Source organism: Musca autumnalis, unplaced genomic scaffold (assembly GCF_047663935.1).
Source record: "Musca autumnalis isolate F117 unplaced genomic scaffold, ASM4766393v1 scaffold_1, whole genome shotgun sequence".
NCBI classification, from domain to species: Eukaryota; Metazoa; Arthropoda; class Insecta; order Diptera; family Muscidae; genus Musca; species Musca autumnalis.
Window position 1 is genome coordinate 149,076,655 of NW_027411644.1, and position 12,172 is coordinate 149,088,826.

The 12,172-nt window shown below is 31.9% G+C and overlaps 1 protein-coding gene across 2 annotated transcripts in view; it reads right to left on the reverse strand.

The window, feature by feature from the left end:
• Window positions 1-336: 336 nt before the first annotated feature.
• beat-Va (beaten path Va) overlaps window positions 337-12,172 on the reverse strand; it is a 48,488-nt gene continuing 36,652 nt past the window's right edge. The window contains exons 2-6 of one of the 2 annotated variants that reach the window (XM_073958218.1): window positions 8,679-8,832; window positions 8,334-8,542; window positions 8,118-8,251; window positions 7,536-7,791; window positions 337-2,957 (exon numbers count right to left, since the gene is read on the reverse strand). In XM_073958218.1, the coding sequence (XP_073814319.1) occupies window positions 2,863-2,957; window positions 7,536-7,791; window positions 8,118-8,251; window positions 8,334-8,542; window positions 8,679-8,832 (848 nt within the window). In that variant the 3' untranslated portion in view covers window positions 337-2,862. The remainder of the gene's footprint in view (window positions 2,958-7,535; window positions 7,792-8,117; window positions 8,252-8,333; window positions 8,543-8,678; window positions 8,833-12,172) is intronic. The other variant, XM_073958223.1, reaches the window with a different exon arrangement.

The window sequence follows — 12,172 nt, forward strand, 5'->3', positions numbered from 1 at the left end:
CTAAATTAAAATAAGAAATTTAATAGGTATTTACCCATGTTTTGCGTAAATACCGCTTAGAATCCCATCTATAAACATTTGCTATATCTTAGTAACCAAAAAGTATCTTGAAGGCGATTATAGCACCGAATGCGATAATCGCATTATTATCCAAAAATATCAAGTTCACGAGAAGAACTGTGCCACTTCTGAAACACAATTTGTCCGTGTTTGGTCACCACAGAAAGTTATTAATGCGATAAAGTTCGTATTGTCTTCTTTTTTACTATTAAATTTATTATTTTTTCAAGACATATTTATAGAAGATAGAAATGACAATCAGCTGTATTTTTACTGTTTTTGTAAATTGGGGTTTCATGATGCGATAGGGTCTGCTCATGAAATTTGAAACTTCACAATTTCCTACCATAAAATGCTTCTTTTCATCCTAAACGTGTAGTAAAAAGGACCTACGACAATTCTGAATGCTTTATATTTACATTTTGATTCAAATGTTTTCTATTTTAGAGGATTTTCAAAATTTATTTAGTTTTTTCCTGAGAAAATTTTAAGAACGATCCTATTATCCAATATTTTCCAATACCCAGCTGACTGAACTGACTGCAGTAATGTTAGTGTCAAATTCCATACGACATTTTATATTTTTATTTAAATTTTTAATGTATATTAGGGATATATATTTTTGAGAAAAAATTGTATCATTCGGAAAAGGCTATTTCCCGTAAAGACTTCTTCATATCAATGATATGTTACCTCTTCCAAGTCCAAACAATTTGCCGCATACTATAACACCGCTTATAGGAGCAGTACAATATTTGTTAATATGTGTGGTATTTCGTTAAAGTTAACAAATTAAAACCCTAATAAACATGTGCTTCTTTGATTTTAAAAACAAAAGTTTGAGTGAATTTTTAGCAACCCCAAACATTTTTGCAAGAATTCTACTTTCTGCGTAAAATTAACCATTTAGTGGAATGATATGGATACTTCCAAATTGAAAATGTAACGGTTTGTCATTCATGTTCTTCAAAATATTCAATCAAATGTGAAAAAATATTAGTTTTATAAATTTCAATAATTTATAGATATTTCCTTATTTTTTCACATTTTCACATGACACTAACATTAGAAACAAAAACAAATTTTCTATGTGGTTGTTGTTGAGTTGTATTTGTTTAAGGTATTTACTCTACCTTCTTTGTTCTACCATGAACAACAATGTTGTTTTTGTAAATTTATTAGTTGTTGTAATTCATGCATCTACCTTATATAAATATGCCTTGATTTTATTCGACGTTCATATGTTTTAGAAATACTCAGGAGTCGTCGCTTATATTAATTTCGAAATCGTAATCGATACCGGGTATTTTTCGCTTTCTCTCCCAGACAAGTCATCGCCCTATTGCATAAAAGTAAAAGTAGTCTTCATTAAAAAATATATTCGATTTTATTTTCAGCATATATGTTTAAATTAGGGTGATGCCTTTACAACAACCCGGGGCCGACTATATGATACCCTACACCATTGCAAATATGTATACGATATATGTAATATGATACACTTATTGCTAGACCAAATTCCGTCACACATTCTAAGTTTCATCAAAATTGCCGAAAATATATATGGGAGCTATATCCAAATCTGAACCGATTTTCACCAAAAAGCGCTCACTTTCCTATGGCTAAAAAAATGAAATTTCCAATTTTCAGCTGAATCGGACAATAAATGCCGTTTCATTTTGTACGTTACATACGAATGCACAAAGACATAAGGTATAAATATGGTATAAATAGATTTCAAATTATTTTGAACTTGACCTCTTGTAGTACTTATGCACCATTTTTGAGTATAGCTGTTTCAAACCGTGATCGAAAAATTTGAAAATATATTCCACTGAACAGCTCAAAATTAACAAGAAGAACAATCATTTCGACGTTTTCCTTTTTCTTACCAGATTACTTATATATCTCCATGTCTCTTGATTGTAACAGTAATTACAATTAGCTTGTCAGAGTTTCTATTAAAAGAAATATGTATAAGACATAAAATTGTCGACGTAACTGTATTAACGACATCCTTTATTTCATATTTGCAACAAGGGGAAAACTTACTAATCCGATAATTGTAATGGATGCATCCAGAAAGGCATAAATCACACAACACAATTATACATAAATGGTCGAAATATATGAAGAGAAACGTGGATTGTTTTTTAATCATGTTGGTTATCTTATGTGGAATCGAAATATTCTGACACTGCACACTAAAGTTTGTCCGGTACATATTTACATTTTTAATCTACTTAAAGAGAGAATTAATCGATACCATTATTGTTCTGATAGCTTCACTTTTTTCCAGTTTTGCACACACATTCAATCACATCCATCTGAATAAATTCACTCCACATCGCCATCATTTTCTGAACTGATTTCGTCGTAACTTCGTCGTTATGTGTTACTTCATTTTTTATTTAATATTCGATGATATACATATATACAAAAGGAATAATACATATAAAAATAGTATTTAATAAATAATGATGATGAAAACAATGTTAAGAATGAATCAAAAAAATATTTTTGCTATTTCTCCTCTGTTTACCTTCATGTTGCCGCTTCCATTCATTGTTTTCCGCTTTTTTATTTTATAGACTAACTAATATGATATAGTAACTTCGTCTGTAAACTTTTTCTCAAGCCACTGCAACGTTCCTATTATCCCTGCGGGGATTACTGCTTACAGATCCTCGTTTAACGCCTGTCTTCGCTTATATTCGTAGGTTTTTTTTCTAATACAGCTTCCATTGTCCGCTTAATGTTAATAATTTATAATTTAAATAATGCCATTGTAATTTCAGGAGATCATAAGTTGTTGAAGCTGAACACTGTTGAGAATATCACAACGGTGGCCACAACAACGGTGAGTAATGTCACAGACACAGGACTGTAGGTGGCTGCTGCGTTATGATGAATAGCGAGAAGAGAATAAAACAAAGAATACAAAGAAAACAAATTAAATATGAATCCAATAAAATATGCATTATTTATAATAAATTAAATTTCGTGAAATTACTTAAGTAACCCTTGTGATCAAAATGTTGTTGTTATTATTTTGAGAACATATTTAAGAAATTTTATAATCAGAAAAAACATTTCACAGTAGTTGCTGTGAAATGCTTTTGCAAGCTAAAGGACGGTATCCATAGATACATTCAAACATTTATGTTGCATGGATTTTAATATCACAAAAAATGCTATGTAAAAAAATCAGTTTAAAGTAATGATGAATATTTTGCTTAAAATACACGAGAAAATAGTTTTCTGATCAACACTTAAGAGGTTCCTGCGATAAAACAAAAAATCATGAGGCAGAATTCCATATGTACTTAATGATAATACCCATAAGAATGGGCAAGTAAACGAAAACAAGAAAAAAGTGTTAAGTTTGGCCTTGCCGGACTTTTTATACCATCCACATGATATACTCTGAACTTATATGGAATAATGAAGGACCATTGGGTACCTTAAATACCTAATTGTAGCTAATTCGGTCAATTAAAAACTAGACAAGTAAAAACGGCGTTAAGTTCGGCCAGGCCGAACTTTTTATTCCCCCCACCACACAGTGGTTCCGCCCGTGGACAAAAATCGAAAAATTGATGGCGACAAATTTTATTGCGAATGAAATAAATAAATATTCTCTAAACATATCAAATTTTTAACAGCCAGCCTTATTTTTGTAAATTAACAGCGGTTATACGCCAATTTAAATCGAAGAAGTTGTGATTTGTATGTGAGACCTTAAAAACGAAAAATACATCCGCAAAGCATTCGTAGGTTATGAGTAAAATTATAAAAAATTGGAGAGGTAAATGTGCAATTTTCAAAATGAAACTTATAGGTGATGGTATTGACAATGTTTTTACGAAAAAACAAATTCATAATTCGTTTTCTAACTTCATTAAAAATAAATTCTTTATAAATGAATTTTTCTGCTATTTTTAATTAATTACTATTAATTTATGTTGAGTTTTACTAATGCTGTGAGTATTTGTGTGTCTCGATTTTTTTATAATGCAGGGGAAAGTCTTTATTTTACGATTAAAAAAAGTACAGTCGCCCCTTCTGCCACCCGCTAAGTTATTCCTCTTATACCACGCCTGTAAAATCGTCAAAATTCCGAAAATCGGGTACGTTTATATGGGGGCTATACCTAAACGTAGACCGATATTGGCCATTTTTTTTGCATGGAGGTATTTGGTTCACTCAGAACTCAAAATGCCAAATTGCAGCCAAATCAGTTGGAAAATTTCGCTAAAATTGTTAAAATACCGAAAATCTGAGGGTACATTTATATGGCGGCTATACCTAAACGTGGACCTATATTGATTATTTTGCCAGGAGGTAGTATTCACTCAGAACTCAAAATGCAAAATAACATCCAAATCGGTTGGTTAATTTGGCCATAATCGTAAAAATACCACAAATCGGAAGGTACCTTCCTAGGCGGTACCTTTCTATGGGAGCTATACCCAAATATGGACCTACATACACTAAAAATGGTTTTCTATCTTTTTGGCTTGTTATAAGCCCACGTTTAAAATTTGGAGGCGGTAGCTCGATTAGAACTATTTTTGGCACTCTTTTCCATACAAGTGGGACCACTGTGCACCACTGTATTGAAGTAAATATGAACAATTAGTAACTACCATGGTGCAAAAAAGAAGGTAATACAGTAATACCAACTGATGTCTTCACTTGCTGTTAAAGCATTTTGTTTCAATTAAAAATTAATACCAAAAACACACATATTGTTGTTTTATTTGTTCTTGGTGGATTCTTCGCGAGAAAATTTTGGACAGGCCTGAATTTGCCTTTTGTATCACCTTCCTAAATTCGCCCTGAGTAACTACTACACCTTTTTCAGATGTAATACGAATTATTTTAATTCGAGAATTCTATTTGTAATTCGTAACATTTCATTTCTAATTCGAATTATTCCATTTGTAATTCGAATTATTGTATTTGAAATTCGAATTATTCCATTTGTAATTCGAAAAATTTTATTTGAAAGACAAAAAAATTAGTTTCCATGAAGCCAAGGTTTGCACTATTATAATACGCGAACTACTGTAGTTTACCAGTAACTGTGACTATTACTGGATCAAATTAAACAAAACTCAAAAATTTGGCAAAAAATGTTCATTTGTGTGGAAGTTATGACCGCGTAAATGAATAAAAATAGGTAAGAACACATTGATGCTAACGATTTTTTTAACGTTGCTATTCGATTGCTGGTTAAACCATTCTATTGACGGACATCTGTCCGGAGTAAAAGTAGAAGAATACAAAATGAGGATTAGACTTCTAATATAACACCTTTCAAAATTTCCACTACATCCCCCTTTTATGGATGCTGACATTTTGAAGCCGGATTTTAGGTGTTTTTTTTTGTATTTTTGATTTAACTGGGACGCGCATTTGGGTATTTCAAAAAAATCAATAATAGGATTAAAGTTCTCGCGATTACGCATAATTTGATATGTATGTATATTTGCTATGTAGTCCACTCAGCATCACAGTAATCTACTGCCAAGGAAAAAATTAAGTGCGATAAAAAATATCCCTTTGAGTGTGCTTGTACCCCGCGATATTTTAGTTTTTCGACGTCCGGATCTGATAAATCGCAGATTGTGAAAATCCATCCACTACAACGGCGGAAACGGCTACTGCACAAAATTAAAAATTTGAAAAAAATGTTTTTGAAAATATCGAGGATTAATTCGAAATTTCTGTGGATCGTTCCTTTTTCAGTTAAAAAACCGACACACTACTGAATGTACATCCACGGTTCTTGACGGATTTTTTTTAATAGGTTTAGATCGATGTATTATTTCCCGGTTGATAGTGATATCAGATGCACATAAAAATATATGTATGTACTTTGCAAATTATAAGCGTTATACAGTTTTTTGCACACTAATCTTTTGACCATGCTACATCGCAGCCGCCAAAGTAAATCATATAAAAAAAGAAAACAATTCGTTGTAACGGAAAACCGCATGCGCATCAAGTGATTTTGAGGACTTCGCGATTTTCACGAATTTCATAATGTATATTACCCGATACAGATACAAAATTATTATCCATTTAAAGTCACCCAACATTTATTTGATAGTCTTCCATTCAAGATGTATTCCCAAATAAATGAAAAAAAAAAACAAGTATTGAAATATTATTTGCTATAAAGGAAAATTTTATTGACAAATTTTAAAAAAAATTAAGAAAAAATAGTAATAATTTGAATCCCATTGCCAAATAGAACTTACAATTTTTGTAATTAATCGTAGTTTAATACAAAAATATTAAGGAAAATCGAAGAGTACAATCATTGATAAAAATAGATTTTAAATTTTAAATCGCGAAAATTGCATCCAAAACCACTGTGCAAAATTTTTGTCTATTTTTCATCAGATAGCCAATAAAATTAAAAAATGTACAAAAAAAGATTTTTCTATTTGGACCAATATTAAAGAAGTTATGATTATTTCTTTGCACATGGACTTTACAGAAAACTGAAAATATACGAGAATGTTTTGCTGATGAGCAGCATCACCTCAGCAAAAAATAAAGGAAATCAAAACTTCATATTGAAAAAGTGTCCGATTTTACTCAGAAATCCCCATATATACTTTATAGGGTGTTGATCAATGGCCGCAAATGGTTACATCAAACGGAAAAACAAACTTAAAATACGCTAGCAAACTATCGATATTCACAATATATAGAGCTGGTAAACTATCGATATTCACAACATTAGATACTTTCGATATTTCACTTCAAAAAATCTTTAGCTATCGATATTATCGTTAATTTGTCATCACCATTAATTTAGAAATAAAATTGGCGGAAATATCTATGCTTTTGCAGACATTTTGCATAAGTACTTCACAGAAATACAAAGAAGAAAAACAATTGCTTTTATTTAATAAAAAGACACAAAAATACAATTTACTCTTTCCGAAAATTGTGTACGTGTGACTATTGACTTACTTTCTCTCATATACGAAACCGAAAAGCTGCGTACTTTCCATTCATTTCAATAGATTTTAGGTTAGAGTTTTTTAATCCGATAGTATCGATAGACAAAACTATGTATCGATATTGAATTTTTGAAAAAAATAACCGATGCTATCGACAGAGCCATCAATTTTTGCCAGCTCTAATAAAAAAGGAAGTACGAGAAAAACATAAAACACAGGAGTCAGTATGAAGTCCGTGCAACATTTAGTGATAAGCAGCGATAACTATTCGTACTTCGACATAAAGAAATAATGGGCAATAATATCTCCACTTTTGTCGTGGCAACATTTCTCACTTATTAACTACAGAAGGCACCGACAAGGGGTTTGTTTATTTAAAAGCAATTATCTGACTGAAACTTGAAACATAATAAAAAATAAACTTTTTTATAATAAAACTAACATTGTGATTGTAGGATTACTTTAGTTGCTCATAGATTCGCAGTGACTTACCTCTTGAGCCGGCATGAATTAACATTTGATTGTTTAAATTGTCATAGGGAATAAGAACAGCATTTAGGGATGTTTCTCGTGTAAGTTCGGGGAAATTCTCAATCTCCGCAACACATTTTAAATTTAGTATTTTGCCAGCATGAAAGAAACGAGGACCGCTTAAATAAAAATGCACCTGCAACTTGATACGTCTCAGGATATAACCATGGGCGGATATACTGGTGTCCACATTAGGTTGTAGTTCACCAAGAGATGCCTACAAGTAAATATAATATACAAATATGCCATTGAAGGAGGAGTCCATTTTGTGATATTCCAAAAATTCACAAATGTGCAGTAAATAATGCAACTGAATGAAGCTTTATTAGTTAAACATAAAAAACTGTAGATCTTGGTAATCGACTGAAATCATTTACGTATTTATTTGTGGGTGTGTGTTTTTATTTACTCACTATTTAACTAGTATTGTCTTGAAATTTAATAATGACTGTTATATTACACATTGATTATTTCTGTTTCATTCAGTGCACATTCTATTTATAAAAAGTAATGTATTATGTACCTATATATCTATGTACGTACCTGTTCACCATTAATATACCAGGTCAACCGTGTTGGTACACTCGAGTAATCAGAGGTACACGTTGCACTTAGAAAATCTTCCATACGGTACATGGGATTAAAGCTTTCTATTAGCGGATCACTCTGTGGCAGTGCTGTAAATAATAAAACAAAACAGAACCCCATATCTTAGATATGTATTCGTATCTAAGAGCGACGTCATTCAGTTTGTCATACCTGCCACTGTCATATTGTCTTCTTTGGCCGCCAACTGGAAATGTGGTGCATCTCCCGACACTTCACATTTGTATACACCCGACGACTTGGCACTCAGCATACTCAATTCCACCTTGCACGATGACTCATTACAATAATATCTGCCATCAGGTAAATGGACGCCAGTTACAGGGAATTTTATATACACCGGATGCATCATCGGTGAGTATCTGCGGTTGAAATCAAAACACACAATAAAGACATTTACATGTGTTTGTGTCATTGGTTGTTTGTTTATTTTCAATACACATATGTATATTTTTCTTGACGCTTATCGGATTAATTGCATTTCTCTGTTGGACTTACCTGAAAAATTCCATTTTATCCTTATACCATTTGACAGAGTTTAATGTATGGCCACTCATTTCATAGCTGCACGACAGTGTGACATTATCGCGAAAATCAACAATTTCCGGAACATTTAAATCAGTCACAAATAAACAGTAAACGCGTTGCAAATCTACGGGAGTGGAGAAAATCGATTAAATAATGCCAGTGAACAAAACAAGAATTGCATTAATGTTTAATAAACCTAATTATTGTTTAATTTCCTGAATTAAGTTTATGTGCAAAAAAATGAGCATACATTAAAACACTCTCACAAATAATTCATTATTTATGCAACAAATAAAAAAATTAGCTGTTTTTAATAATAAAACGAATGGAATGTTCTTATACATCTTAATGGACTGAAAGAAGTCAAATAATGGGAAATTAAATAAATTATTAAAAAATTGGTATGACATTCTCCACTGTTCTACTGTTAAGTTGATATTAACTTGATATTATTGAAAAACAAGTAAAAAAAAATTAAGTTTTGGGCCGAACTTTTTATACCCTCCACCTAGAAATATTCTGAACAAATATGGAATAATGTGTTTTCTTTCTGTTACAAATGTCCATTATTTTAGATGGAGAAGTTTTTTACCACTGTGAACCCCAAATACCTAATTTTAGCTAATGCGGTCTGCTAAACAATTGAAAGTAACTGAAATCGGGAGGAGCCGTTATTTGTTGTTCATGGGGGCTCCACAATTCCACAACAAATGTAGGCAATACCAAATCGGTTGATCCGTTTGAGACATGTCATGCGCCACAGCCGAAGAGGCAGACTGGGCTAAATGACTGAAAATTGTCGACCTGGATTTCGTCCAAACTATGTGGAGTCTAAAAACATTATTTCGATTAGGGACATTTGTATCGTATCAAAATGTGTATAACCTCATTAGCCTAATGGCTGAAGGTACAATTGTATGTGTGTATATAGGAAAAAATCAAGTGGGTATGTTGCATATATCAGATTTTAGAAGTTTTTGACGCACAACAATTAATTGTTCTTCTTCATTTTCTTCTACTTTGAGCAACAAAGTTGTCGAAATAAAGTTTTAAATGGTTTTCGAGATATAGTCCACGAAAAACCCTTGATATATTGTACATTTTATCTAATAGATATTTTTCATTTCATGCACTTCCGTTCCTAGTATATTGAACCCGTAATATTTTATGAATACATGCTATTATAAATCTCGAAAATGGCATAGCAAATATAGTACTGGAACGATACTTCGGATTTTACTTGAAGTTTCAATTTCAAAAAAAAAAAAAAAAAAAAAATTGAAAATTGCATACAAAAAATTTTAAAATACTTTTTACAAACCTTGCAAATGAAGTACATAAATTTCACAACAATTTAAAATCTCAAAATAGTTCATATTTACATTAGACAATTTTCCTTGCGGCAATTGTCAGTTTGTAGGTGAGAGAGGGTGTGGAGAGGCAAAGGGTTACCATATACCTCACCTATCTTTCCATCAAACTGATAATTGCCGCAAGGAAAATTGCCTAATGTAAATATGGACATATAAAAATTATTTATGAGAAACAAAAAGGTAAAAATTTTTAAAAGTAGCTCAAAAGAATTGTTCGACCAAACCATTTCGCCGCCCACCCCCCTGCGTACGTCCCTGGTGGAGGGTATAATCATAAAGATTATCGATGTTAATTGAATGAAATTGGATGAAATAAACGCTTAAGCGAGAAAGGTAATGTCGGCAGTGGAATTGTGAGTTACTGTCAGTAACCCACAAATGCGTTAACGGGTTATCCCTAGTTGTGCTTTATAATTTGGTATTGAAGTTTCCATTACTCCTAGCATATTTGACATTTTAAAAGGGGTATTCGGTTTTTTGAAGGTTGTGTCGTCGATATCCCACCATAATGGCTGACATTTTTAAAAAACTTTCCACTTGAAATTTCTCGGTATACATAGGTCCATGTCTTCTTATATCACCCATAGAACGGTTCCTCCCGATTTTCGGTATTTTGAAAGTTTTAGCTTCATTATTAAACCGAAATATATGAAATTTAGTATTTAGATTTCCATTGGGTATAAAATATTCCAGAAGAGAGCTATTTGTATAGATCAATGTCTTCACACTGCCCTCATAGAAGCGTACCTCCCGATTTTCTGTATTTTAAAGGTTGTGCCCTCAATATCCTGTCGAAATGGCTGACATTTGGTCTTTGTTTGTGTCATACAATTTTTCGCTTAAATTCTTCGGTTTTGCTCCACTTTTTAGTATAGCCTCATAGAACGGTCTTTAGTATTTAGCATACAACTTTCCCCATAAAACTTGTTGGTATAGGCCCACGTATTTGGATACAGATTTCTGTGAAGCTGAGTAAACTACATTCACGACACATTTATCAAATAACTCAGAATCGCGAGTTCTACAATCCTGAATATGATTTTTTGAAAAACCTCTTTGCGGAATAAAATTAGAAGAAAATTTCAAGAAACACTTAAAATCTGGCTTTGAAATGTCAGCATAATTTAAGGGTAGATGTTTACAATTTCGGTAATTAACGAAATTTAATTTATAAGTGTACTTTTTATTCATAATTTTGTGTGTTTTTTATTTACAGATTTTTGTGAAAATTTAAATGTCTGATTGCGCATTCAGCGTGAAAGGCGAACTGGTAACCATTCCACCACAGTGCTAACCCAATGATTATCGGACAATATTTAAAAAATATGTGATAAGAAATTAGATGGAAAATCATAATGAAATTAATTTTTCAAGAAGATTTACGCCAACAGATTAATAAATAATAATCGAATATATATTAGAATCCCATTTTTCCAAACAAACATATGGGCCTTATTGTAGAAAATTGACATATGTTGAAACTGAGGTATGGGGTATTGTAACTCGCGAACAATTGTACTATACCGTATTGAACACATTTCTGTAAAATCAACTGTTTCAGCACGGATTTTTTGAAATAATAATTTGAGCGGAAGTTGCGGTCGTATTAATGAAAAAAAAAATGTATAGGAAAATGCGTTGAAGGAAATTTCCAATTAGTGGCTTTTCAACACAATGTAGAGCTTAATGCTCCAAAAAGAAGTTAAAGAATACATTTCAAAAATGAAGTTTCTAATGTATGATTTTTTAATATATACACTACATCCTCCTCTAAGGGATGCTGACATTTTGAAGACTGAAAAATGGGGTTTTGCATGTATAGCTCGAGAGTGTAATCTTAATAGGATCAGATCAATTGTCTCCCAAAGTAGAAATTCTTGTGCGTAAATTTTTCAAAAAAAAAAAGGAACAATTTTTTTGGTTCAAATTTCACAACTGTCATACGATTCCCGTGGAAACGCACACAATTCCCGTCGGCGAATATGATACCCCTCAAATTTCGAAAAACTGCAAAAAATGGTTTCGCAAATATCGCGTATTAAAATGCGGTTTGGATGTTTATTTTTAGTTAAATAAATAGATCGGTACAAA